Source organism: Rattus norvegicus, chromosome 13 (assembly GCF_021556685.1).
Source record: "Rattus norvegicus strain SHRSP/BbbUtx chromosome 13, alternate assembly SHRSP_T2T, whole genome shotgun sequence".
Lineage (NCBI taxonomy): Eukaryota > Metazoa > Chordata > Mammalia > Rodentia > Muridae > Rattus > Rattus norvegicus.
In genome coordinates this window covers 2,338,545-2,363,180 of record NC_141546.1, presented here as the reverse complement: position 1 = coordinate 2,363,180, position 24,636 = coordinate 2,338,545, and the positions used below count along the sequence as shown (strand labels likewise).

Sequence of the window (24,636 nt, the reverse complement as noted above, 5' to 3'; positions counted from 1 at the left end):
GGCTATTTAAACCATTTTAACTTAAAATATTAATTTTATGTGTTGGTGTCTTATAAATTTATTATAGATTTATTACTACAATTACCTTATGCAACTATGAAATATCTCCATTTGAGAATTATCACCTAATAATATGTGGCAATACCTGTATTAACTTACTTCCTATTATTGATGTTGAATCAGTACTTTAACTGAACTGATTTTGAAGTTCTTAAGAAAAGAGTCTAGTGAAAAGTAAGCCCCTGGAGCTCACAGTCCAGTTAGCCTTTCCTCTTTGATGGAAGTCCAGGCATCTGAGAGATTCTGTCTCAAAGAGTAAATTGCATGAAAATGTTTTCTGCCCTCCAACTGTGCCTAGAACACACACACACACACACACACACACACACACACACACAGAGACACACACACAGACACACACACACACACAAAATCATATACACATGGACACTCTCTCCCTCTCTTTCTCTCTCTCTCTCTCACACACACACACACACACACACACACACAAGCTCTCTCTCTCTTTTACACACACAAGCACATTTTCTCTGTCTCTATCTCTCTCTCTCTCTGTCTCTGTCTCTCTCCCTCTCACATATATACACAGACACACCCACACACACCCACAGACCCACTCACACACCAGATATTAACCCTTGGTGCAATGATGTGGAATATTTGACTTAATGAGATTTTTAGGTGAAGCGTGGTGTGTAGGCAAAGATTGGAGATCCTCAATAAGTAATTATAATTACCTAAGTAATTATATCACTGAACAAATGGTCTGAAACTCAGTTTGAATAAGTGTGTGCCTGGCTACTATTATTTACAGGTCATAGAGCACTTGTGGATGACTCTAAGAATAGTCACTGAAGTTCAAATGCTAATACTTGTAAACATTTGCTGGTATTCTATAAGGCTCAGTACTTGTTGATTGCCTGAGCCACACAATGGTTAATTATGTACTCACTGAAAGTAAGAGAATGGGTAAGCCTGCCCACATAGTACCAATCAGTACCAAAGATAAATTATCTACTTTTGATATCAAAAGACTCACTCCTGAGACAACTAATTTAATAGCCCCACTGGCAAAATTGTTGTAATCCAAAACTTAATGGAATGCATTGTAACATTTTTCAGACATTAACATCTTTTCCAGCAAGCAGCGTCCTGGAGTTTATGAGGCCTTAATACTCAGTTAAGTAATGTGGGCCACTCAGACATCTGCCATGTATAAACAGCTGAAAAAATGCAGGTTTTAATATTTCATTACATTGTGGAGCACTTATCTTTATGACATGGTGGATTTTGGCTTGGTATACATATGTCTTCTAATAGAACTATTTCCAAATTTTGAGCAACAACCAGATTGACTTCTAGAGTAGTTGAACCAGTTTGCAATCACACTGGCAAGGAAGCAGTGTTCTTTTTTTTCCACATTACGGCCAGCATCTGCTGTCTCCTAAGGTTTTGATCATTGCCATTATGATTGGTAGAAGGTTGAATTTCAGGGTCAATTCTTTAGCTACTTTTGGGCCATTTGAGATTCCTTAATTGGGAATTCTCTATCTCTGTAGCCCATTTTTAATTGGATTATTTAGTTTTATGGAGTTTCACTTATTGAGTTCTTTTTATACTTTTGATATGAGCCCTATTGGATATAGGGTTAGTAAAGAACTTTTCCCTATCTGTACGTTGTCACATTGTCCTATGGACCACGTGATTTATAATAGCAAAAAGCTGGAAACAACCCAGATGTCTCCCAACCAAGGAATGGATTCAGTTAACATGGTACATTTACACTATGGAATACTACTCAGTTACTAAAAATAAGTACATCAGAAATTTTGCAGTCAAATAGATGGAACTAGACCATATCATCCTGACACAAAAACACATAGAAAACTGAAAAAGAGACTGAAGGAAAGACCGTCCAGATACAACCCTAACTCGGAATCCATCCCAAGCACAGAGACCAAACTGTGGGACTACTGCTGATAGCAAGATGTGTTTTAGGAGAGGATTCTGGCATGGCTGGCCACTGAGAGTCTCTACCAGCACCTGACTGAGACCGATGCAGATACTTACTGCCAATCATTAGGCTGAGCCTGAGGTACCCTATGTAAAAGATAGGGGAATGACTGAAGGAACTAAAGAGTATTGCAACCCCAAAGGAAGAACTACAGTATCAACTAACCAAACCCCCTCAAAGCTCCCATGGACTAAGCCACCAACCAAGGAGCATATATGTGCTGGTCTCTAACCCCTGTTACATATGTAGGAGGTGACTGCCTTGCCTGACCTCAGTGGGAGTTAATGTTCTTGGTTCTATGGAATCTTCATACCCCAGAGAAGGGAGATGTTAGAGTGTTGAGGTGGAAATAGGTTGGATGGGTGGGAGAGCACACTCTTCGAGGCAAATGCGAGAATGCATGGAATGGGGTATTCATGGTGTGGTGACAGGAGTGGGGAATAACTCTTGAAATGTAAATAAATAATATAAAATATTTGAAAATAAATATAGATATTCTCTCAAATTAAAAACAACAACAAAAAACAAAAAAAAACAAAAAGGAGCATAATTCTTAAAATGCCCCAGCATCATGGTAGACTTGAAGTACATCCTAATGGATCAAAATAGCTTTCTCAATTGCAGTCAATGGCATGTACCTTCTTTACCTCACTAGTGGGCAGAAGAAACTTTATTTGTTTATACTAATGTGTGTCACATTGTCTGCCATCTGCTAAAGTTATGCTCATCAGATGTAGGATAGCTCTATTTTAGCTCATTAAAAAGGGTCCTATTAATGATTCCACATTAGTAAAATTAAGACATCAGGTTGGTGAGAGTGGTGAGGAAGGGGCTTCACTATTTCATGATAAAAAGAGAGTTCGACATAATAAAGGATAGTTTCAGGAAGGGATGCCCAATAACTGAGTTTAGTTAGTTTTAACCTGTTGAAGTTTCATAACTTTTCCAAAGAATCCCACACTATCTGTGAACTAAGTTTTTGAATGTGAACTACTCAGAGACATTTTACATTTAAACCTTAATAGTAGATGAGTTACCTTCCCTGTAGCTCTGACTAAATATGTATGAGCAGAGATTGAGTTCATTTCACAGTTTCTGAGCATGCAGTCTATGTCTGATGGACAATTTTGCTTCAGGATTATAAATTATGCGATCCAGGAGACACCCCACTAATCACACAGTGATCTCAGTTAGACAGGATTTGTTTATTGAACACAGATCTTAAAAGTGATTTATCAGACCTGTAGCTCAGAATTCATGGTTGAGGGTATGACCCCAAACATTACTCAGGGACAGTTTTTTAAAGAAAAAACAAACAAAAAAAAAATAGAGCTCATGTGCAGGAGCAGGAAGCATTGGGCAGTGATAGACTGGTTAAGTTACTCTGTCTAGCTAAACAAAACAGTTTTAACTGAACTATATCCTCAATGGTTCTAAGTGCAACTTACAAATGCCAAATCTCTTAAGATTAATATGCCTCAGAACATACTGAACATAACAGGATATTTTAACCTTGCTCTGAGTCATTATTTTTCTGTGTCAGTGACTGAAAGGCATATTAGAGCAAAAATGTAAACTGGCTGGTAAGAATGGAAAAATATCTGTATCAATGCTGGGGAGGGGTAGGATACAATTATAGGTCAAAATATCATGGTCAGAAGGCAAAGAAGATGATGATTTTTCATAGTATTGTGACTGGGAAGTAAAAGAATAAATAAAAATGGCATAAGACACAACATCCTCCTATGGGAAAAGACACAAACCAGCCCTTTTACTGTATGCCCATCTTTTAAAGAATCCACCACATTTTAATAATACTATAGGCTAGAAACTAAGCTGTTAGAGTGTAGTACTTTGGAAGATATGAATATCCAGAATGTAATGTATTTTGAGATGCTATGAACAGAGATTAATATGTAATCTGTTTAGGATTTGAATGAAAGCTTCCACAGGGAAGTGACTCAAATTTCAAATCTATAAACTTATTGCTGATTGATTTTTTTAAACTACAGATTAAGGTCTCCAAACATCACATTCTTTAGTAAATAAAGTTTCAGTGGGTCTTAAGAATTGATAAAAGCTGCAGAACCATGACTCAATGGCTAGAGGCAGGTGAATCTCTGAGTTCAAGGCTACCCTGGTCTACAGAGTGAGTTCCAGCACAGCCAATGTTACAAGAATTACTGTCTTGAAAATCAAACCAAATCAAAAACAATTGATAAGAAAAAAGTGCAAAGTTCTCATATTTGTTTTCCTTTTCTGAACTTATCATGTTGACTTAGTTCCATCAATCTTTCTAATAGGAGGGCAAGAAGATGGCTCAGGTGATGAAGGGTTTGTGACATGAGCATGAGATTTTAAATTCAATACCAGCACTCGTATGAAAAGCTAGAAACAGTGACAGAAGTCTCTAATCTCAGGACTTAGAAGGTAGAGACATACATATCCTAGTATTCACTTACCAGCCAGTTAGTTTAGAAGAATCAGTGAGCTCCAATTTCTGTGAGATACCATATCTCAAAAACTTAATACAAAAATATTTAGACAGGTTAGCAGCTGAATGCAACCATAATCAAGCCTGAAGATGTAATATCTCTCTATGGAACTTATTTTTAGAAGAAGTGAACTCCCATAAGTTTTCCTCTAAAATTTAAGTCTGTACTGATACAGTAATGTATGCACAAGTAAATATTTCAGAAAATAAGATACATATCCTTAAAGAGAGTGGTTCTCAACCTTCTTAATGCTGTGAGACTTTAATAGAGTTACTCATGTTGTAGTGACCTCCAGCCACAATTTGTTTTGTTGCATCCATTATGTATTTTTTTCCAAGAAAATTTGACTAATGTGTGGCCACGGGAGACAAGAAGAATAAGCACATCATGGAAGATAAGTAGATGAAAAGTTAACTTTTTCAGAATCCTGGGCAAGAGTTGTCTCAGTGGAATTCGAGTATTAAAAGCAGGCAAAGCAACTTGCCTCATGGAGAATAAAGTGAGTGTGTGTGTGTGTTTCTGTGTGTGTGTGTGTCTGTTTGTGTGTGTGTGTGTGTGTGTGTGTGTGTGTGTGAGAGAGAGAGAGAGAGAGAGAGAGAGAGAGAGAGAGAGAGAGATGGGGGGAGAATATTCGTTGAGGTAGAGGGTCAAGACACATTACCAGATATATTATTCTTCCTATTGTTGTGATAAAAATAAAAAAAACTACAACAAAATCAACTTTAAGGGAAAAGGTGTTATTTTGATTCACAATGAGATTATAGTAGAATGTGGTCGTGCCAGTGAATTCATCATTGCAGAAGTGTGAAGTAGCTGTTCGTTGTATGAGCAGTCTGGAAGTAAAAATATTGACATTTCTGTTTAACTCATTTTCTCCTTTTAGGGCAATCTAGAACCCTAGATTTCTGAATGTGCAGTCAACATTTCACATTAGATAACCTAGTGCATAAAATCCCTCACTGACATAGTCACATTACATCCACAAGCAGGAATCAGAAAGAGATAAACACTGGTGCTCAGCTAGCTTTCTCCATTGTATTTATTTCATAACTCAAGACCAGGAACTGGTATTAACCACTTTTACGTGTCCATCCTCAATTTACCTAATTAAGATATTCCCTTATACTCATGGATATTATAATCTTGATTCCTCACGGGTGTGTCTGGAAGCTTGTTTCACGTGTTTTTCTAGATCTTCTCAAATTGCAAATGATACACATCATGCATGTCTTGCTGTGTAGTGTACTAATAATTGACCGCACATTTTTTCAGCTCACATAGTTTCATATCATCTTTTCAGCAAGGAAAAGTAACACGTTGATGACACATGTCTCAGTTTACTTCATAGATTATGACATGTCTTTTGCTGGGAAGTGTAAGTACTGCTGAGTAGACGTATTATGTTTGTTTCAGATGAGGAGTACATGGGGGCATACTATAGTCTGTAAGCAGAATAAACCACCCCAAGGAACATGATGAATGATTTAAAGATATATGGTTTGATGTCAATGCTATCCAGTGTACAGCCAGATGTACTAGGGGAGAAATAAGTCAATGAAGGCAAGTTTGAATCATAGCTGACACTTAATTCCTAAGGCCCAAATACTGCAAACATGAATATCCAGAGTACATATCATGATTATTGAGAATGTGTCATATCAAAACTATCAATTAATAATGGTTTTATTCCTCAGGGCCTGATTCCCATTTTCTCTATTTTATTGTGAACTATGAACTGAACTTTTTAATTAATAAACCTCCACATACAATCCCATTTCAAGCCTCAAGATGAAAGAAGCCATTATGCTTTTCTGTTGTTGTTGTTGTTGTTGTTGTCATTTTTGTTTTGTTTTGGTTTTTTCTTTTAGGATTTTGTTTTGTTTTGTTTTGTTCTTTGTTTTTGTTTTCCTTATCCTACTCTGGTAAATGGCTCAGTTATCAAAACACCATGTCAAAAAGCATAAAAAGTAGAATTTGGGTCCCTGGTTTTTATGTCATTACTGAGGGACCATGACCTCCCATATATTTTGCCATGGATGGCAGAGATTGAGATCCTCACAGCATGTCTAGCCACATTGGCAAGCCCTAATTTAGATTAACAGTCACTGTCTCAATGAATAAGGTTGTGAGAGATTGAATGGGATCACTGACATCAAATTTGGGCATTTACATGCATATGTAAAAATATATACATGAGAAACACCAGAAAAAATCCCCAGGATTGTTCTTCCCTCAGTCTCAGTGGTCCAGCTTGAACACCCCAATATATCTAAGAATAGCCTTTCCAGGTAAACAACATGATAAAAGAGATACATGTTCCTCTTTTTAGAGAACTTCTTGCTTCAGAACCCACTAGGTTACATTTGGATGTGATCTAAGGTACTTATATATTGTAAGTGTGAATTGAATATGAAAGTTCCCTAAATAATCATATTTGAATGCCTCCAGCTGATAGCACTTTTGGAGAAAACTTAATTTACTGAGAAAGTTGCAAGGAATTATGAATTTCTGTTTTAAGCAAAGAAGATAGATACCAACAGAGACACATCAGGTGAGACTGACCTCTGACATCTATGAGCATGTACACACATGTACAGGTGTTAACACACAAGAACATACACACATTCAAGAAGGCAAAGAAGCAAGCAATGAATGGTTGTTAGCTTGGTGCTTTTATGGGACTCCCAACAGTAAAAGTAGGTGTAATTCTCACATTTTTGACTGCTCTTGATATTCTTTTCCTTCTATTGGCCTGGATTTTTTATCTCAAAAGAAGGGTTTTTTCTTCCTCTTATTATATCTTGCTTTCTGTTTTCTCTATGTATCCTTGGAAGACTGCTCTTTTCTGAAAAGGAAATGGAGCAGTAGTGGATCTGGAGAGTAGTTGGAAGAGGAGAAGTGGAGGAAGGGGAAACCGTGATTATGATGTATTGTCCCAAACAGGACTCTTTTATTTTTTTTAAAGGAAAAAAGGGAAAAAATCTGTTTTAGCATAACATGCTATCAAGGTGAAAACATGTTACATTCCTACTTGAGGTTCTATAATAATATTTTATTAATGTTGATGAATAAACTCACTGTTTCTAACACCTATAAAACTAAAACTTAGGATGCATCTGTAAATATAATGTAGGGGAGAGAGAGAGAGAGAGAGAGAGAGAGAGAGAGAGAGAGAGAGAGAGAGAGAGTTGACAACAACTATTTGAAGTTTACAAATAATTGAGAGGGTCGATAGGTGGAGGAGCACCCTCATAGAAACAAGGAGGGGGAAATGTGATAGGGGGTTTGCAGAGGGGTACTTGCTAGGAGCCTAATATTTAAAATGGAAATAAATAAAATAATCAATAAAAAGTAAGAAAAACATAAAAATAGAAAGAAATTGAATATTGTTCATATTATCGATTTCTAATGACCATAGTAATTGTTTACTTACATCCTGCCTAAATGTTTCCCTTTGTGATTGGAAATTTAAGCAAGAGTTGAGTATTACATTGAAGTCCAGATTAGAAAAAATATCTAGTTAGAATCTGTATGTAAGATTCACAAATAAGTAATCCTCACACACTAATAGTGCTAATAAGAAACTTGTTTCCAAAAATCTTAACAGTGTGTAACATTCTACTGATGAACAAAACTGGAATATTGCACCTTATTTTAGCACCTCTTTTACTTGTCACAGCACAGACCCTAATTACGATAAAGAAATATACAAATAAGACACAGAAAATATATGATCTGGGACTACTTTATTCCTTACCAAGCCAAGGTGAGAACTTTCCTACGTAGGAAATAGTGTTGTCTATCATGGATGGAGTCCTGAGTTTGATCTCCAGAACATAAATCAGGCATGGGAGGTTCATTCCTATAATAGCAATACTTCTAACACAGATAAATAATGACCAACACAAGGATATAATTAACCACCAACAAGTTCAAGTCAAGTCTGAAATTATTTTATAAGACCCTGTCTCACAAAATCAGAAACACCCTACAAAATACCTTAAGCCTCATTTTCAGTAGTATCACTGCTAAAGTAGTTCTAGAACTGTGAAATTTCACTTTGCCTGGCAAGTAATCAGAAAAAGAAATGTGGCACACATTTGGTTGCTAGAGTTTAGTGACAGGCCTTCACATACTCTGAGTGATTGAAAATGCTAAACTGTGAAAGTACTATTACCCAACTTCATCCTCATTATATTACCAGCAAGGCTTTCATACCTACTTGTGGGACTGTTTGCACATATCACATTCAGGAGTTGGAGGCCATGGAGCAATGTGAATGTAGCTGAACATTCAACAATGTGCTCCAATATAAAAACACATTTAATAGTAGAAACTTTTTTATAAGAATGTGTAAAATATTTCAATGATTGGTCCTACAAATTACGATGATGTGAAATATTAAATAAAATATATTTTGTTTCCTGCATGCATACATACATATTATTTTGTAAATTAATATGACAACATGAAAACCTGCATGTGCACACGGAGGGCAGAGGAAACTTTATGATGAATGACTTCTTCTATCATCTCCACATTTATATTTGAAACAGGGTTTCCCAATAAACGTGGAGCACACCAATTCAGCACATATGCACAAAGGCTCTCCCTGACTCTATATCTTCAGCATTGAGATTACAGGAATGTATGGATATATTTTGCTTGTTATATGGTCATTTGGGATCAATACTCAAAGCCTCTGTTTGTATTCAGAAATCAATTTACACAGTGATCCATCGCTTGAGCCCTCTCATTAATTATTGTATTTGTGACTTCGAGAATATTTAAAAGGATATATCTAGTTCTCATTTGAGCTCATCGAATATTATTCATGGTCACTTTAGGCCATTTCCTTTTTCAAAAACATGTTTAGCTTATTGTAGTATAAGTGACACAAATGTGCTTTTTATGTGTGCCATTGATATATATAATCTAAGTGATCAAGCTATTTAACATGATACTTATCACCTCACATAATTATTACTTTAAGTAGACGCATATCTTTCAAAGTCCCTATATAACTTATAGATAGTGGCAACACATTGCCTGTTCCTTGAAATCACTTCCTGATTTCTTACCTTTGGAGAGGGAAATTTCAAACCTGGAAATTTTCTGAGGGTTTTCAGTATCATTTGATTCCTAGTTCTTGAAAATTCTCTAGATCCTGTCTTTTTTTCCTGGACAGAGTGCACCAATGTAGAGGAAATACACACACACACACACACACACACACACACACACACACACACAGGACTAACAGAGGGCCTGCCTTCTTGAGCCAGTGGAGCTTCAGAACAGTTTGTTATGAAACAATATACTTTTTTTCTGACTTCTCCCTAGGTTACTCCTTCCCTTCCACTTGACCAAATGATCTTGAAGCAACTCATGGCTCTTATCATATGAAGTCACTCTTAATGCTGCAGATGCAAGGAAGAAGTTTGTGTAACCACAACATGGTCAAATTAAACAAGCTTTCTTCATGTACATGCCAGAACCAAATAGATGCTTGTATTCCACTATGGCACATTTCATGAGAACAGCTCTGACCCAGTTTCTCAGGATCACTTCACTGAGCAAAACAATAGGGAAGAAATTTGGCTTGCAAGTACAATTATAGAAGCAAGACAAGTTAATTCAGTAAATAGTTGTGGAAGATTTGTTACTGAATATTCTGCGATTACTGGGGTGTGGCACAATCCATCTCTGAAAGAAAGCTCAAGATTTATAGTCATCAGAAACTGAATGTAGTTGCAGACTCAAAATGGCTGTGAGGAATAAAATGGACTTTGGCTGGTTCTTTAGAACCTCTATCTTGGGCTCCCAGAAAATAAGTATGAGGCTTCAAGATCATTATCCAAACTAGGATGGCTTGTTGAGTAATCAGTGTATTCTTTACATTTTATTATTAGGTCTCAAGGTATAACAAATAACTGAGAAGCATCAATGAAAGAACGAGCTTTTTTTTGCTTATGTTTGCAAGGAATATATTGACTCACTACAGGGAAGTCATAGAAGCTGATGCAGGTCCATTCAATAGAAATAAGAGGATAGATAAAAAGTGGAAATAGGCTGTATAGTCTCAAGTCCCATTTAAAGTGAACTTACTTTGTCCATCAACATTCAACTTCCTCAAGGTTCTCTAAATTTACCCAACAGCAGCCCTAGCTATGGGTCTCATATTCAAGAAGAATCCCTCTGTGGGGCATTTTACATTCAAACCATAACACCCTGTCTCAGGAGTCCTGTTCTAGTCAGATGAAATTGAACTAAATTGGTACATAGACAAATACTTCCCTACTGCCTTTCTTTTCAACACAGGTATGTGGAGAAGTGTAGCATACTACACTATGGATACATAATAGATAAACGCATATGGCCTGCTGCAGATTAACATAAAGAACCCAGTTATCTGATCACTTCTTTCAGCTTTCCTTTTACTTGCTGCCTAGTCTTATTTCTATTTGATTTCAAATATAAGATGGGAATATATAGGAGTATAAAAGGAGAAAAACAGCAAGAGGTAGATGGACTGTGAAAAAATACCTGGAATCATGAGCCAGCAAATGGCCTCATTACATATGAAAGTAGCAGCGTGTTTCAGCAGTTAAAATATGAATTTGGGAGTTGGCATGGCTAGCAAAGTGTTTTGTTAGCAGGATTGGTTGCATGCAAGTGCAATGCCAGTACTGGGTATATTAACACACGTAGATCTCTGAGGCTCACTGGCCTGTCGAGAATACTCTTTGATTAACAGATTAATAAAAGAACCAGTGTCAAAACTGAGACTAGAGATTACCTAGAGAATAGGAAGTAACTTGTCCTCTGTTCATGTGTATTTGTGTGTGTGTGTGTGTGTGTGTGTGTGTGTACAAGAAATAGAGATCATCAACCTCAAATTAAAGTACATTTCTAAATTTCATGGGAAATAAGGAGATTAACTTTTCCAAAGTTTACTTCCATATTACTGTTGATTTTCTTCAAGTGAACATAAATAGTTTCAGTTAGTGTCAATTGACCCACTTCTTCACTTATATTTAGAGACTAAATAGTATTCTTCCAGTAGAAATTACCTCTGGCTTATTAAGTAATCTCCTGCTAGTTGTAAGTATTTCAGAAAAGGTGGCTCATTAGGACTGTGGCTATGCTTGTGTGGGAAAAATTACCATCCCATTTTACTTTGCTGTTTGACATTTTTCTCCCTTATGTGTAATCTACTTAGAGAAGCTAATCCTCAGCTCGTTCCTCACAGCTGTAAGTGAAGTGATTGCTAATTATCTCATCATGAATCCATGAGCACTGCAAAATTTGCTGTGTGAATTTAATATATAACATTAATGAACTAACGCTAATTCTTTTTTAAATGGATATTTCTTTATTTACATGTCAAATGTTATTACCTTTCCTGGTTTCTTGACCATAAGCCTCCCATTCCCTCTCCCTCACCTATTTCTATAGAGTTGTTCCCCTCCCCATCCACCCCCCACTTACAGTTCCCTTGAAAATTTCCTATGCTGGGGGTCTAAACTTGGCAGGACCCAAGGCTTCCCCATCCATTGGTGCCCAGAAAGGCCATCCAGTGCTACATATGCAGTTGGAGCCATGGGTCAGTCCATGTATAGTCCTTGGGTAGTGGTTTAGTCCCTTGAAACTCTGGTTGGTTGGCATTCTTCTTATGGGGTTGCGAGCCCCTTCAGCTCTTTCAATTCTTTCTCTAATTCCTCCAATGGGGGTCTCATTCTCAGTTCAGTAGTTTGCTACTAGCATTCACCTCTGCATTTGACATGTTCTGACTGTGTCTCTCAAGAGAGATTTATATCTGTTTCCTGTCAGTATGTATTTCTTAACTTCATCAATCTTATCTAGTTATGGTGGCTATATATGTGTATACATATGTGTGTGTATATATATGTACATATACATATGTATGGGGCACATAGTAACACTCATTCTTTGAGGTGAAATCTAAGGCAGGTATCTGCCTAATGTTTCCACTAATTACTAATTGTGAACACAGTGGTGGAAGATCAACCAAGTTCCTATGAGCAGGTAAGGAACAGCGAGATCACAACAACATGAGAGCAAAGAGGCAAGAAAAGTTCTGGAAAATGAATACATGTATATATGAAAATACAGTATACTGGGCTAGAAAATTTTCTCAGGGGGTCTTTGCACCTGTCTCATATTTGTGAGAAACTTAGTTGTAGAACTCACATAAATCAGGTTTAACAGTGACCATCTGTAAAGTCACAGTGGGTTGGGAAGGATGTGGAAAGAAGATAATCCGTAGAAGTTCTTAGACAAGCTATCCTGTTGTAAACAATATAAGAAAAAAGAGACACTGCCACAAAGCTAGACAACGACAGCAAGACTCCTGATGAAAATGCAGCCTTAATGGTACATATATATCACATTAACACACATATACATACATGCATATGTATGTCATAAATACCAAAAGTTACAAATGTAAAAGTAGACAGATCTTTTCTGAGGGAAAACCCAAAACTATCAATTTCCTTAGCTGAATCCAGAGCATAGACAGGTTTTCTTAAGCTTATTCTGTACTTTTTATAAAAAATAAATTTGTTCCGAAAATTAAAAATTGGCTGACTTCACATAAAAATACAATCCATACATTTTACTTATGAAAAAGAAACTGATCTAACCATATTCTCTATAGCTACTTTTGGACAGAGCACAGGCAACATGAACCTCCCAATACATCCTCTGTCCCAGCCTGTCCTTTTGCTCAACTCACCACTAATGTTTCTGTGTTTCCAGCTACTTTTTCTCTGTTCTAACTGTACCTGACTTGGCAGTGAGCATTCTAACACTGAGAAATGGTCTGGCACAAGGGTTCTTCAACTAACCCACACCTGAAATCACCAGTTTGAGCTATGTTTCCTGTTGAGATGGCATATTATGGCAAAGCAAAGAAAGAAAAGGTCTTGTTTTAGACTATATTCTAGATTACAGTCAAGAATGACAAGGAAGTCAGAGTAACAGGGGGCTGAGGGGTTGATCTGATTGTAGTCTCAGTCAAGAAGCAGAGATGTTATTAATCTGTAGTGGTCAGTTTCTTCTGGCTTTTCCTTCAGTCTAGAACCCTGTTCTAATGAATGGTGCTTCTGACACTTAAAACGAGTCTTCCACCCTTAATAACCTAAAACAAGACAAACTTTTACAGCCATTCTCATAACCTAACCTAATCTAGATAGTTTCTCCCACATGAAAAAGAAAGTGGTCGTTTAAATGATTCTAAATTATGACATGAGGACAAGCAACACTGACCGTCATAGGCATTAAATATTTTTTATGCCAGGGCGTACTACATACAAAGATAATATGGCACTCAAGTGTGAGCTCATTTGAAGTACTCTAGGATATGACAATGTAAGTCTGAAAACAATGGTAGGTGGGTGTTTCTCAAAATCCTGATGTGCACCTTTCTTCCACTAGACTTCGATTGTGGAAGGTCTGCCCTGACCTGCATAGCAAGAGCTGCCCCACAGCACTCAGTGGAATTTTCCCACCCAAGGTCTGCTTTCAGCTTGATCTCATTTTCACCTTCCTTTAAGAGAGACCTGTGCTGAGAAATGAATACCTATGCCATTGGCTGCCCTCATGAGGTGACTTACATTGTGAATCACGTCTGGGTTTGTTTTGTGGTTTTTTTCCTTTATAAGCCTGCTGCTTTGCTACAATGTTGAGCCTTGATAAGAAACTAATCTTGGCTCCATTGTTCTCTTGTCTCTGCCTTTGAATTCACAGACTCCCATTTGAGGTACCTATGTTGACAGGTAGTCATAGGTCAACTATATTAGATAAACTTTGAGCATAAAGGCAGGTGGGAAGGTACACAGGCTAAGGGGATCAAAAGACAGTTATCACAGAAGTTACTAGTGTTGTTTACTATGAGATAGCACTAGTACCCACTTCTTCCACACTCCAAGCCATGTGCCCTGTACTTGTTCCCATGGCAGAGTGGATACTTGGGTATGCTCTGACACTTTAGCTCTTCACGACTTCTCCTCTTGCTTCCAACTGTGAGATGACCTTGAAATCTTTTTGCCCAGTGATTTCTAACAGGTAGACTCAGTCATTTTCTTACCCTTTCTGGAATCCTAAAGCAATATGAAACTAACATGGTTCTTGGTATTTGAAGGGAATTAGGATACCTAGAGGCTTCCACCTTTCCTTTCTGGATCCTACAAAGATACTCTCGTTCAGGAGTCTCTCTATTCCCCAATATTCTTAAAACTAAAGAAGACATCCCTTGAGGACACCTGCCATACTATCCACAATTTCTGTCCTTCCTAAGAAATCCTCCCTCTTAGAGAGCAGGTGTGCTTTCTATCATGAGCTGTGAAGTAATTCTCCTAACACCTGAAAGGAGATTTATCTTATCTTCATTTCCATGAACCCCCTGCTCTTTCTTTTCTGTTTTTAAAGATTCACTTGCTTTTATTTTACCTGTCAGTGTATTTTGACTGTATAAATGGATGTGAGCCATATGCATACAGTTGGAACAGAGATGTCAGAAGACTGCATCACATCACCTGTAATTGTGTAACAAAGAGGAGTCACTGTGCAGGTGTTGAGAATTGCACCAGGCTCCTCGGTAAGGGCAGCAAAGCCTCTTAACCACATCTCCATCCACTCACACTGCTCTTTATAGTAGGTACATGGTGCAACTAGAAATCTAGATATCGATCTTCCTGGTTACTGCCACCATGGAGAGCTCATAAGCAACACCCCATGAGCAAACTTGAGCCTAGGGACCACAGGTAAGACAAACCTTCCTGCTCCAAGCGACCTGCCTGGTGAATTCAGGACACACAGAGGCAAAATTTCTCTAGGACCAGGAACTTCCGATGTTTAGCCGGGAGTCCCAAACCCATGTATACCTGCCCGTAATAGCACACTGCTCCCAAACCCAGTGGGAGAGAGACCTCACCACCTGGACAGATGGGCAATCCTGAAACTGCAGAGCAGAAGAGACCACCAACACTGCAAACCCCTGCCCATATCCCTGCTCCAAGAGGAAACTGGATTCAGCCTCTGGGTTCCCATATAGGAAGGCCCAGGAGCAGCAGGTCTGCTGCTTCTGAGACACCAACGGAACCTGAAGGGACCAACTGGATAAACAGTTCTCTGCACCCAAATCCCGTGGGAGGGAGAGCTAAACCTTCAGAGTGGCAGACACGACTGGGAAACCAGAAGAGACTGCCCTCTGCCCACATCTCTGACACCAGAGGAAAACACCAAACACCATCTAGAATGCTGGTGCACAAAAGCTCCCAGAAAGGGCGGTGCAGATCTTCCTGGTTGCTACCCCCATGGAGACCTCATAAGTAACACCCCACAAGCAAACTTGAGCCTTGGGAAAACAGGTAAGACAAACCTTCTTACTCCAAGCTACCTGGCTGGTGAACTCAGGACACAGGTCCACAAGAAAAGCCTTCAGCCTGTAGATAGGAAACACTGCACGCCCAAAAGCAGAACACTCTGTTCCCATAACTGGCTGAAAGAAAACAGGAAAACAGGTCTACAGCACCCCTGACACACAGGCTTATAGGACAGTCTAGCCACTGTCAGAAATAGAAGAACAAAGTAACACTAGAGATAATCTGATGGCAAGAGGCAAACACAGGAATCCAAGCAACAGAAACCAAGACTACCTGCCATCACCAGAGCCCAATTCTCCCACCAAAGCAAACACGGAATATCGAAACACACCAGAAAAGCAAGATTTAGTATCAAAATCATATTTGATCATCATGCTGGAGGACTTCAAGAAAGACATGAAGAACTCCCTTAGAGAAATGCAGGAAAACATAAACAAGTAGAAGCCTACAGAGAGGAATCACAAAAATCCCTGAAAGAATTCCAGGAAAACACAGTCAAACAGTTGAAGAAATTAAAAATGGAAATAGAAGCAATCAAGAAAGAACACATGGAAACAACCCTGGATATAGAAAACCAAAAGAAGAGACAAGGAGCTGTAGATACAAGCTTCACCAACAGAATACAAGAGACAGAAGAGAGAATCTCTGGAACAGAAGATTCCATAGAAAGCATCAACTCAACTGTCAAAGATAATGTAAAGCAGAAAAAGCTACTGGTCCAAAACATACAGGAATCCAGGACTCAAGTAGGATATCAAACCTAAGGATAATAGGTATAGAAGAGAGTGAAGACTCCCAGATCAAAGGACCAGTAAATATCGTCAACAAAATCTTAGAAGAAAACTTCCCTAACCTAAAGAAAGTGATACCCATAAGCATAAAGAAGCCTAAAGAACTCCAAATAGATTGGACAAGAAAAGAAACTCCTTCCGTCACATAATAGTCAAAACACCAAATGCACAAAATAGAGAAAGAATATTAAAAGCAGTAAGGAAAACGGTCAAGTAACATATAAAGGCAGACCTATCAGAATGACACCAGACTTTTCGCCAGAGACTATGAAAGCCAGAAGATCCTGGATAGATGTCATACAGACCCTAAGAGAACACAAATGCCAGCCCAGGTTACTGTATCCTGCAAAACTCTCAATTAACATAGATGGAGAAACTAACATATTCCATGACAAAACCAAATTTACACAATATCTTTCTACAAATCCAGCACTACAAAGGATAATAAATGGTAAAGCCCAACATAAGGAGCCAAGCTACACCCTAGAAGAAGCAAAAAACTAATCATCTTGGCAACAAAACAAAGAGAAGAAAAGCACACAAACATAACCTCATATCCAAATATGAATATAACAGGAATCAATAATCACTATTCCTTATTATCTCTCAACATAAATGGACTCAACTGCACAATAAAAAGACATAGATTAACAAACTGGATATGGAACAAGGAACCTGCATTCTGCTGCCTACAGGAAACACACTTCAGAGATAAACACAGACACTACCTCAGAGTGAAAGGCTGGAAAACAACTTTCCAAGCAAATGGTCAGAAGAAGCAAGCTGGAGTAGCCTTTCTAATATCAAATAAAATCAATTTTCAACTAAAAGTCATCAAAAAAGATAAGGAAGGACACATCATATTCATCAAAGGAAAAAACCACCAATTTGAACTCTCGATCCTAAATATCTATGCCCCAAATACAAGGGCACCTACATACGTAAAAGAAACCTTAATAAAGCTCAAAACACACATTGTACCTCACACAATCATAGTAGGAGATTTCAACACCCCACTCTCATCAATGGACTGATCATGGAAACAGAAATTAAACAGAGATGTAGACAGACTAAGAGATGTCATGAGCCAAATGGACTTAACAGATATTTATAGAACATTCTATAATAAAGCAAAAGGATATCCCTCTTCTCAGCTCCTCATGGTACTTTCTCCAAAATTGACCATATAATTGGTCAAAAAACGGACCTCAACAGGTACAGAAAGATAGAAATAATCCCATGCGTGCTATCAGAACACAACGGCCAAAAGCGTGACTTCAATAACAATAAGGGAAGAACGCCCACATATACGAGGAAGTTGAACAATGCTCTAATCAGCTATAACCTGTTCAAGGAAGAAATAAAGAAAGAAATTAAAGACTTTTTAGAATTTAATGAAAATGAAGGTAAAACATACCCAAACTTATGGGACGCAATGAAAGCTGTGTTAAGAGGAAAATTCATAGCTCTGAGTGCCTGCAGAATGAAACAGGAAAGAGCATGTGTCACCAGCTTGACAGCACACCTAAAAGCTCTATAACAAAAGAAGCAAATACACCTAGGAGGAGTAGCAGGTAGGAAATAATCAAACTCAGAGGTGAAATAAACAAGTAGAAACAAAGAGGACCATAGAAAGAATCAACAGAACCGAAAGTTGGTTCTTTGAAAAAATGAACAAGATAGATAAACCCTTAGCCAGACTAACGAGAGGAAACAGACAGTTTGTCCAAATTTACAAATTCAGAAAGGAAAAGGGAGACATAACTACAGATTCAGAGGAAATTCAAAAAATCATCAGATCTTACTATAAAACCCTATATTCAACAAAACTTGAAAAATTGCAGGAAATGGACAATTTCCTAGACAGATACCAGGTACCGAAGTTAAATCAGGAACAGATAAACCAGTTAAATAGCCCCATAACTCCTAAGGAAATAGAAGCAGTCATTAAAGGTCTCCCAACCAAAAACATCCCAGGTCCAGATGGGTTTAGTGCAGAATTCTATCAGACCTTCATAGAAGACCTCATGCCAATATTATCCAAACTATTACACAAAATTGAAACAGATGGAGCACTATCGAATTCCTTTTATGAAGCCACAAGTATTCTTATACCTAAACCACACAAAGACCCAAGAAAGAAAGAGTACTTCAGAGAAATATCCATTATCGACGCAAAAATACTCAATAAAATTCTGGCAAACAAAATCCAAGAGCACATCAATACAATCATCCACCATGATCAAGTAGGTTTCATCCCAGGCATGCAGGGATTGTTTAATATAGGGATAACCATCAACGTGATCCATTATATAAACAAACTGAAAGAATAAAACCACATGATCATTTTATTAGATGCTGAGAAAGCATTTGACAAAATTCAACACCCATTCATGATAAAAGTCTTGGAAAGAATAGGAATTCAAGGCCCATACCTAAATATAGTAAAAGCCATATAAAACAAACCAGTAGCTAACATTAAACTAAATGAAGAGAAACTTGAAGCAATCCCACTAAAATCAGGGACTAGACAAGACTGCCTACTCTCTCCCTACTTATTCAGTATAGTTCTTGAAGTTCTTGCCAGAGCAATCAGACAACAAAAGGAGGTCAAGGGGATACAGATCAGAAAAGAAGAAGTCAAAATATCACTATTTGCAGATGATATGATAGTATATATAAGTGATCCCTAAAGTTCCACCCGAGAACTACTAAAGCTGATAAACAACTTCAGTGAAGTGGCTGGGTATAAAATTAACTCAAATAAATCATTAGCCTTCCTCTACACAAAAGAGAAACAAGCCGAAGAAGAAATTAGGGAAACGACACCCTTCATAATAGACCCTAATAATATAAAGTACCTCGGTGTGACTTTAACCAAGCAAGTAAAAGACCTGTACAGTAAGAACTTCAAGCCTCTGATGAAAGAAATTGAAGAAGACCTCAGAAGATGGAAAGATCTCCCATGCCCATGGATTGGCAGGATTAATATAGTAAAAATGGCCATTTTACCAAAAGCAATCTACAGATTCAATGCAATCCCCATCAAAATACCAATCCATTTCTTCAAAGAGTTAGACAGAACAATTTGCAAATTCATCTGGAATAACAAAATACCCAGGATATCTAAAACTATCCTCAACAATAAAAGGACTTCAGGGGGAATCACTATCCCTGAACTCAAGCAGTATTACAGAGCAATAGTAATAAAAACAGCATGGTATTGGACAGAGACAAACAGATAGAAATATGGAACAGAATTGAAGATCCAGAAATGAACCTATGGAGTGCCGTCCTCACATTCTCCATTGTAAGATCGCGCCAATATCCGGCAGGATGCACCTAATAAAAGGGTAATACGCAAGCGCCTGGTAAATTCCTCACTCAGGGGGACACGTATGCTGCGGTACGTCATCTGGCACATCTGGCCGTTACCAGCCAGAGAGTGACACGTCCTAGGCGAGGATAGTTTCCTATATAAGGGATGGTCTTTCCCTCACTCGGGGTCTCCGTATTGTAAGCTTGTGCTCTCGCTCTCAAGGTGCATTAAAGCTATTTTCTGCAGAAGGATCCTTTGTGTCCTACCTCATTCTTGCTGGCGAGACGTAGTGTGGGACATTTGGTGCCAGACCCCGGGAAAAAGCCATCATCAGCACCTCCGGGACCCCTTGGTGACAAGGAGGATTCAGAACTGAAGGTAACAAAAAAAAAAAATACGTTCAGAGAGGCATGCCTTTCTTGGATTTTGGTCTGGGGTTGTCGCCGCCTTGGGAAGGATTTGTTGAGGCTATGGTATTTGTTCTCGGAGCCACCCTACTCTTTCTTAATATTATGTACTGTTTTCACCGTTTCCGCTGCTAAAAGGACAGCAGTTGGAGGCGTGTCTCAGTCTCTCGTAAATAAGTGAGCTTCGCGCAGCTCCCTTTTACTGTTGGGGAGCAGGGACGCGATAGCACCGCTCGGGAAGTGCGCGTAAGACTCCCATATATAAGAGAGCGGCGTGTCTGTTTCTACTCACGCCTTGTCAGAGGGACGTAGATAAGCCGCTGGGCATTCTTGGTCCCTCATGGGATCCTCACAGTCTGTGATCACGGCTCTGGAAACAGTGCTATAGCAGGGGGACATTAAAATTGGAGGAAGAACACTTAAAAACTTTGTGAAAGAAGTGGACAGGGTGGCTCCGTGGTTTGCCTGCTCAGGATCCTTTACAATTGCCTCATGGGACAAACTTGGAAGGGACCTAGACAGAAAATTGGCGGAGAAAGATCTGCGTATAGGAACTAAAGCCATATGGAAACTAGTCAAAAATTTCTTAGCAGATGAAGTGTGCAAGGCAGCAGTTGTAGGAGGGCAGACCACACTTGAGGTATTTTGAGAGAGTATGTCAGAAACTGAACATAGTGAGAGATTAGGCGCGCATAAGAAAAAGGACGTCCTGAGAAAGAAAAAGAGCCCTCCCATTAAGTCCGCAGATAAGGGAGTGTTAAAGCTTTCAGATTCCGGCACTTCCCTCTCTACACAGCAACCGGGAGGGGGGAGCCAGCATATACCCCGTGAAAGAGCTAGAAGCGCTGAACCTCGACAGTTCTGATAGCTCTGAGAATGGAATCTTAGACTCAGAGCAGGAGGTCGAGTTAGATGAGGAAGCAGCTAGATAGGAGGAAGAGAAATATCACCCCGAGGAACAAAAGAAAGGTAATAAAAAGCTTCTGCCGCGGCAGTCGCCAAACACACCCCTCCGTATGAGGCGCGCTCTTGCGCATTCTCTTTAATCCCCGATAGGGTGAGAAGGAAGCTGAGGGATGACATTCCCGGTCTTTGAAACGCAGGAGGGTGAGCGGGTTCATGCCCCAGTCAAACATAACCAAATAAAAGAGCTGGCGGGGTCTTTCAGAAAGTACGGAGTTACAGCCAATTTCACCCTAACCATTCTTGAAAGGCTGGCCCTAAATTATTTGACACCCGCCGATTGGCAGATGATTGCAAAAGTGACCCTTGTGAACATGGGCCAATATATGGAATGGAAAGTGCTTTGGTATGAGGCGGCTCAAACACAGGCCAGAGCTAATGCCACGGCGTTAACGCCTGAGCAGCGAGAATGGACGTTTGAACTCTTGACAGGAAAGGGTCGCTTCGAAGCGGACCAAGCTAATTACAATTGGGCGCTTATATTCAAGTCTCCAGCTCGGCCATTAAGGCCTGGAAGGCACTCACTAGGAAAGGCGGGGCCGATAATCAACTTACTCGTATCATCCAGGGACCTCAGGAACCGTTCTCAGACTTCGTAGCCAGAATGACAGAAACTGCAGGACGAATATTTGGTGATGCGGAGCAAGCAGCACCACTCATAGAACAGCTCGTTTACGAGCAAGCCACCCAGGAATGCCGGGCGGCTATAGCACCCAGAAAAAACAAAGGATTACAGGACTGGCTCAGAGTCTGCAGAGAACTCGACGGGCCTCTTAGTAACACAGGCTTGGCGGCCACCATTCTCCAGTCCCGGCAATGCCCCCTTAAAGGGACAGATACAAGGTCATGTTTTCAATGTGGAAAAATGGGCCATTTAAAAAGAGACTGTAGGATAACCAAGGGAGACAGGAGGCCTGCAACTATCTGTGCCCGATGTGGCAAGGGCTACCATAGGCCTGACCAGAGCCGCTCAGTGAGGGATACTAAGGTAAAACTACTCCCTCCTTTAGAAGCTCAGCCTAATGGGATGTCAAAAAACGGATCGTTGGGCCCCTGGTCCCAGGGCCCTCAAAGATATGGGAACCGCTTTCAGAAAGCCATGACCCTGACAGAGGAGACTCCCAAAGAGGTGACACAAAATTGGACCTGTGTGCCACCTCCGACTTCTTTCTAATACCCCAGATGGGCATTCAGCCAATTCCTGATCAGACTGTGGGGCCTTTGCCCCCAGGAACCATAGGCCTTGTCCTTGGGAGAGCATCTCTCGCCCTACAAGGACTGATAGTCCATCCAGGCCTTGTTGAAGTTCAGCACTCTCTTGATATTCAGATTCTTTGTTCAAGTCCCGATGGGGTTTTTTCCATAAGTGAAGGAGATAGAATAGCACAGTTATTACTCCTTCCGTGCTCCCAAACCACAATACAGGATACCAAGGGGCCCATGGAGTCCACTGGTAATAATTTGGCATATTTGGTGGTTCATCTTAACAACCGCCCAAAATTGAGCTTAGAAATTAATGGAAAGAAATTTGAAGGCATTCTGGATACTGGGGCTGATAAAAGTATAATTTCCTCAAAATGGTGGCCTCAATCATGGCCTACCATAAGATCTTCTCACTTGCTACAAGGCTTAGGCTACCAGTCGTGCCCTAACATCAGCTCTGCCACTCTAACTTGGATGACTGTCGATGGCCGACAGGGACAATTTGTTCTCTATGTACTTCCCCTACCTGTTAATCTTCGGGGGAGAGATGTTATGCAGACCATGGGACTAACCTTATCTAACGAATACCCCCCACAAGTGGCCCACATGATGTCAAGGATGGGCTATAAGGAAGGGAAAGGCCTAGGGCGATTCGAACAAGGCTGTCTCACGCCCATTGAACCAGTCGCAAACCCCCATAAACAAGGCCTGGGTTTTTCCTAGGTGCCATTGAGGGTTCTATGCCCATACCCTGGCTTACAGAGGAAGCGATATGGGTTCCTCAATGGCATCTATCCTCTGAAAAATTAGTAGCTGCTACTAAATTGGTTAATGAACAATTGCAGCTTGGTCATTTAGAACCGTCCATTTCACCATGGAATACTCCTATTTTAGTGATAGAGAAAAAATCAGGAAAATGGAGACTTCTCCATGATTTGAGAGCCATTAATGCACAGATGGGTTTATTTGGCTCGATCCAACGAGGCCTACCCTTACTCTCCGCCTTACCTAAGCAATGGAAGATAATAATTATAGACATTAAGGATTGTTTCTTTTCCATCCCCTTGTGTCCACAGGACAGACAGAGGTTTGCATTTACTATACCAGCTACTAATCATCTTGAACCTGATAAGAGATTTCAGTGGAAGGTCCTACCTCAAGGCATGGCCAATAGCCCCACTATTTGTCAGCTATATGTGCAACGAGCCCTTGAACCTATAAGGAAGCAATTTCCATCTTTGCTTCTGGCTCATTACATGGATGACATTTTAATATGTGATAAAGATTTAACAACCTTACAGACCTCATATCCCATCTTAATCAAAACATTGGGACGATGGGGACTACAAGTCGCTGTAGAAAAGGTTCAAATTGCAGAAATTGGCTCATTTCTGGGATCGGTCATTTATCCTGAAAAAAATAGTTCCCCAGAAATTAGAGATTCGCAGAGATCATTTGCATACCTTAAATGATTTCCAAAAGTTATTGGGAGATATAAATTGGCTGAGACCATTTTTAAAGATTTCCTCTGCTGAGTTGAAGCCCTTATTTGATATTTTGGAAGGGGACTCTCATATCTCCTCTCCGAGAACATTGACCCCAGCCGCAAACCGGGCCTTACAAGTTGTAGAAAAGGCCTTACAGGATGCTCAATTGCAGCGCATTGATGAAACCAATCCTTTTGATTTGTGCGTTTTCAAAACTATGCAATTACCAACAGCTGTCTTGTGGCAAAATGGGCCTTTATTATGGATCCATCCCAATGCATCTCCTGCTAAGATTATTGACTGGTATCCCGATGCGGTCGCTCAGCTTGCACTCCGCGGGTTGAAGGCAGCTATTACTCATTTTGGGAAAGAACCCAAAACTTTGATAGTACCATATACAGCCATTCAGGTTCAAACATTAGCTGCTACCTCAAATGCTTGGGCAGTGTTAGTTACTTCCTTTGCTGGACAGATAGATAATCATTATCCTAAACACCCCCTATTATGTTTTGCTAGATTACAACCTGT

General features: G+C 39.5%; 1 protein-coding gene and 1 pseudogene across 1 annotated transcript; both read left to right on the top strand.

Annotated features, from left to right (window-relative positions):
- Positions 1 to 21,531: 21,531 nt before the first annotated feature.
- Positions 21,532 to 22,195, top strand: LOC148001514 (igE-binding protein pseudogene; annotated as a pseudogene).
- A 402-nt stretch (positions 22,196 to 22,597) lies between these two features.
- Positions 22,598 to 23,344, top strand: LOC148001513 (endogenous retrovirus group K member 7 Pro protein-like). The gene has a single exon (XM_087582039.1). The coding sequence runs from the start codon at positions 22,601 to 22,603 to the stop codon at positions 23,342 to 23,344; it is 744 nt and encodes a 247-aa protein (XP_087438165.1). The 5' UTR covers positions 22,598 to 22,600.
- Positions 23,345 to 24,636: the final 1,292 nt, after the last annotated feature.

What these genes read in the sequence shown, in the direction of transcription:
- LOC148001513 (XM_087582039.1), top strand. Translation starts at nt 22,601, where the DNA reads ATGGGCATTCAGCCAATTCCTGATCAGACTGTGGGGCCTTTGCCCCCA.